The 3,994-nt window shown below is 46.7% G+C and overlaps 1 protein-coding gene across 1 annotated transcript in view; it reads right to left on the bottom strand.

Moving 5' to 3' along the window:
- The window catches only part of LOC123139670 (cytochrome P450 716B1-like), a 10,307-nt gene extending 8,105 nt beyond the window's left edge, over positions 1-2,202 (bottom strand). Inside the window, exons 1-2 of the mRNA XM_044559404.1 lie at positions 1,248-2,202; positions 1,152-1,165 (exon numbers count right to left, since the gene is read on the bottom strand). Of these exons, the coding sequence (XP_044415339.1) occupies positions 1,152-1,165; positions 1,248-2,202 (969 nt within the window). The remainder of the gene's footprint in view (positions 1-1,151; positions 1,166-1,247) is intronic.
- Between the last annotated feature and the right edge of the window lie 1,792 nt (positions 2,203-3,994).

Here is a 3,994-nt window from a genome sequence, read left to right as displayed (position 1 = left end):
ATGTATGAGGGCCCGGTACGATGCTCCGGTGGCATTGCTACCCCCCAGGGCCCCCGTCCCGCCTAACCCTGGAGCGGTTGACCACGGGATCTAGCCCTTTGACTTTGCACGGACGGGCTTTGACCAGTGGATCTCTCCACCCGGTTGTGTCTGGTCGGCCCAGAGGGACACCGGGGAGCAACATCCGGGCCAAACCCACAGCTAAATCCACTCCATGTAGACCAGACGCGTCCGTTCCCCCCCCTCCAGGTGCCGGCGGCGGTGCCGTCCGTGACGGGGCCACACCCCGGAGATGCGTGCCGCCTCTTCGGACATGCCATAACACCATCCGGTTGTGGTAGGTCATCCGATATATATAAACACTTGGAGCAAAGTCCCCTTCGTATAGACCCGATGCGGCTGTTCCCCATTCCAGTTGCCGGCTGGCGGCGGCACCGTTCGTGAGGGGGGTCACAACGCTTTGTGCAGAACCGAAAAATAATGTATGTATGCTTATTAACACATACTGTATGTAAGTTAGTTAAATAAAAATAATAAAGAAAACAGTGAAGAAAAAGAAAAAAACTATATATATGATTATTAACACATACTATATGCTTATTAACACAATCTATAGGTATGCTTATTAACACATATTGTATGCTTAATAATAATAATAATACTATATGAAAAAAAGGAAAAAAAAAGAAAAAAAAACTATGCCGACGGCAAAGCCGCCGGCATAGGTGCGGCCAGGGCAGATGGACAGCGCCGCGGATCGATGACGTGTCGGCTATGCCGACCTTTCGTCGGCATAGCTCCTGGTCGGTGCGCTCTGGATCGGTGACGTGTCATCTGTATCTATGCCGACGGCCACCGTCACGGCCGTCGGCATAGATTTGACGTCGTTAGCCGGCCGTGATGACAGTTTTCAGCGGGGCCGCATCTATGCCGACGGCCTATATATGCCGACGGCAGCTGTAGGCGTAGTCTGGAATAAGCCGACGGGCTATATATGCCGACGGCTGCTGTCGGCGTAGATGCGAATAGCCCGACGGCCATTGTACGTCGACGGCCAGGAGTTAGCTGTCGGCATAGCTCGGACTAGGCCGACGGCAGCCGTCGGTATATATTTGGCTGTCGGCGTAGAGCCCTATTCCGGTAATGATGGCGATCTCGTCATGCTCTGTATCACCAAACACACGTCATGGCCATGGCGTACACGGACGCACCTGCACATTGGAGTAATTGATTCATTGGCCACTTGCCTTGGACCATGGCGGCGAGGGTGGCATCATCGTTGGCGAGGTGGCGGACCATGAAGGTCATCAGGATGGACGACGTGTCGTGGCCGGCGATGAGGGCGACCATGGCGTTGTCCACGATCTCCTCGTCGCTCAGCAACCGCTCGCCATGGTTGTCCGTCAGGCCGAGCAGGCAGGTTATGAGGTCGTTGCTCCGCGGCGCCCTGCTGTGCTCCGGCTGGCACCGGCTGGCCTTCTTCTCCCGCGTGATCTCCGCCAGCACCCGACGGGCTCTGCCGCTGGCCTTGAGGCTCCGGCTGAACGCCGTGAACGGCAGGTTCACCGGGATGGCCCACATGCCCTTCATCATGTGCACGAAGTCGCCGGCCAGCGCGTCCCCCACGGCGCCCCTCCTGAGGCCGAAGAGCAGCGCGGAGATGATGTCGAACGTCAGCCGCTTCATCAGCGGCAGCACCGTCACGGTCCCGCGGCCGGCCCAGTTCTCCTCGACGTGGCGCCGCACCTCGGCGTCGATCCCGCCCACGTACATCTTGAGCATGTCCGGCCTGAGGAACTCGAGCAGAGCGCCGCGGACGCGCCGGTGGTCGGCGCCATGGAGGTCCAGGATGCTGTTCTCTCCGAGTATCCGCTGCACGGACCGGGGCTGCCGCGTCGAGAGCGCGCTGCTGAAGAACAAAAACTTGTTGGCCGCCGGTCCGGCCAGGAGCACCGTCGGCGTGCCGAACAGCGACAGCTTCGACACGGGCCCGTACCTGTCGATCCGGTTCTGTGCCCACCGGCTGCCGCCGTCGCCGCCGCGCATGGCCCGGAGGAGGCCGAGGCTCTGGCCAATCACCGGCAGGCCGAGGGAGCCCGGGGGCAGGTTGGCCGGCCGTCTTTTCTTGGCCCTGCTGAGGAGGTGGATGGCAATGGACGAGGCGGCGACAACCAGTGCCACGACTATGGCCAAATTATCCATTGGAGAATGATGACTGTTAAGACGATGATGATTCTACTACTTGAAGCAGAGGATTCCGGTTAAATGACAGGGAATCGCAGTCATTAGTACTACATTACTCCCCTCCGTCCTAAAATTCTTGTGTTAAATTTGTCTAGATACGGATGTATCTAACACTAAAACATAACTACTTCTTCTGTCCGGAAATACTTGTTCGAGTATTTCCGGACGGAGGGAGTACATATGTATCTATCTATATCTATATCTATATCTATATATATAGATCTACTAATAAAGCAAGGGACGTTTCTCCGATTTTTTTCATTCGTTCATTGCTAAAAGATTTTTTTGTTTCTATCCGATGTGGTACTAAACTTTCATTCTCCGTCTAATTTTTTTTAGGGAATCATACTCCGTCTGTTAGCAAAGAAAAAACGATTTGTGAGGATTTTCGTATATGGGCCGCGCGCCCTATGGCCCAGTAAAGTCAGCCCTTTTTTTTCCTGCCAACGCAGCAATAAAACAAAATCCTATTTTCCGGCCAGAGCGGCATATAGTTTCAGCTACGCACAGCACGACCAAGACACGGCGGCCAATTTTTATTTGTGTTCTGTTTCAAATTTCCCTTTCCTGTTTCTTTCTTTTTTTATTTCCTGTTTCCTTTTGTTTTTCCCATTGCAAGTATATTTTTATTTTTTTCTGAAATTACAAACTTTTCAAAAAATGTTTGTAGCTGCAATTTTTATTCACAATTTCGTAAAAAGTTATGAATTACAAAAATGTGTTTCTATATTATTTATTTTTTGATTTTTTTGTCGTGCCAAAATATTTCAAAATTTAATAAATATTCACATTTAAAAACAAATGTGAACATTTTTCAGAAAAATAAATAAATATTAAAAAAAATGCATTTATAAAATGGTCCAAATTCGAAAAATATTCTTGTTTTAGTTATAGTTTAAAAAATTGAAAAGAATGTTTGCATAAAAGAAACACATTTTCTAATATTCTTCTACATGTTTAACACATGTTCCCATTTAAAAATCTTCGATTTTTTCATCCGTTCACCGCTAAAATATTTTTTGTTTCTATCCGATGTGGTACTAAACTTTCGTACTCGGTCTGTTTTTTCCTTTCTTTTTTGAGGGAATCGTACTCCTTCTGTTAGGAAAGGAAAAACGATTTGTGGAGAATTCCGTATGTGGGCCGCGCACCCTATGACCCAGTAAAGTCAGCCCTTTTTTCCTGCCGACGCAGCAATAAAACAAAATCCTATTTTCCTGCCAGAGCGGCATATAGTTTCAGCTACGCACAGCACGACCAAGACACGAAGGCCAATTTTTGTTTTTGTTCTGTTGCAAATTTCCTTTCTCTGTTTCTTTCTCTTTTTATTTCCTGTTTCCTTTTATTTTTCCCATTGCAAGTATATTTTTAGTTTTTTTCTCTGAAATTACACACTTTTCACAAAATGTTTGTAGCTTCAATGTTTATTCACAATTTCGTAAAAATTTACGAATTACAAAAATGTGTTCCTATATTATTATTTTTTTGTCGTGCCAAAATATGTTCAAAATTTAATAAATATTCACATTTTTGATAAAATGCGAATATTTTTCAGAGAAAAAATAAATATTTAAACAAATGCATTTAGAAAATGGTCCAAATTCGAAAAATATTCTTGTTTTAGATATAGGTTTAAAAATTGAAAAGAATGTTTGCATTAAAGAAACACATTTTCTAATATTCTTCTACATGTTTAACACATGTTCCCATTTAAAAAAATTGTTCACAACATAAACATATTCATATTTTT

The sequence above is a fragment of the Triticum aestivum genome, chromosome 6B (assembly GCF_018294505.1).
Source record: "Triticum aestivum cultivar Chinese Spring chromosome 6B, IWGSC CS RefSeq v2.1, whole genome shotgun sequence".
Classification (NCBI taxonomy): domain Eukaryota; kingdom Viridiplantae; phylum Streptophyta; class Magnoliopsida; order Poales; family Poaceae; genus Triticum; species Triticum aestivum.
Note: the sequence above shows the minus strand (reverse complement) of the source record. Positions and strands in the feature narration are given on the sequence as shown.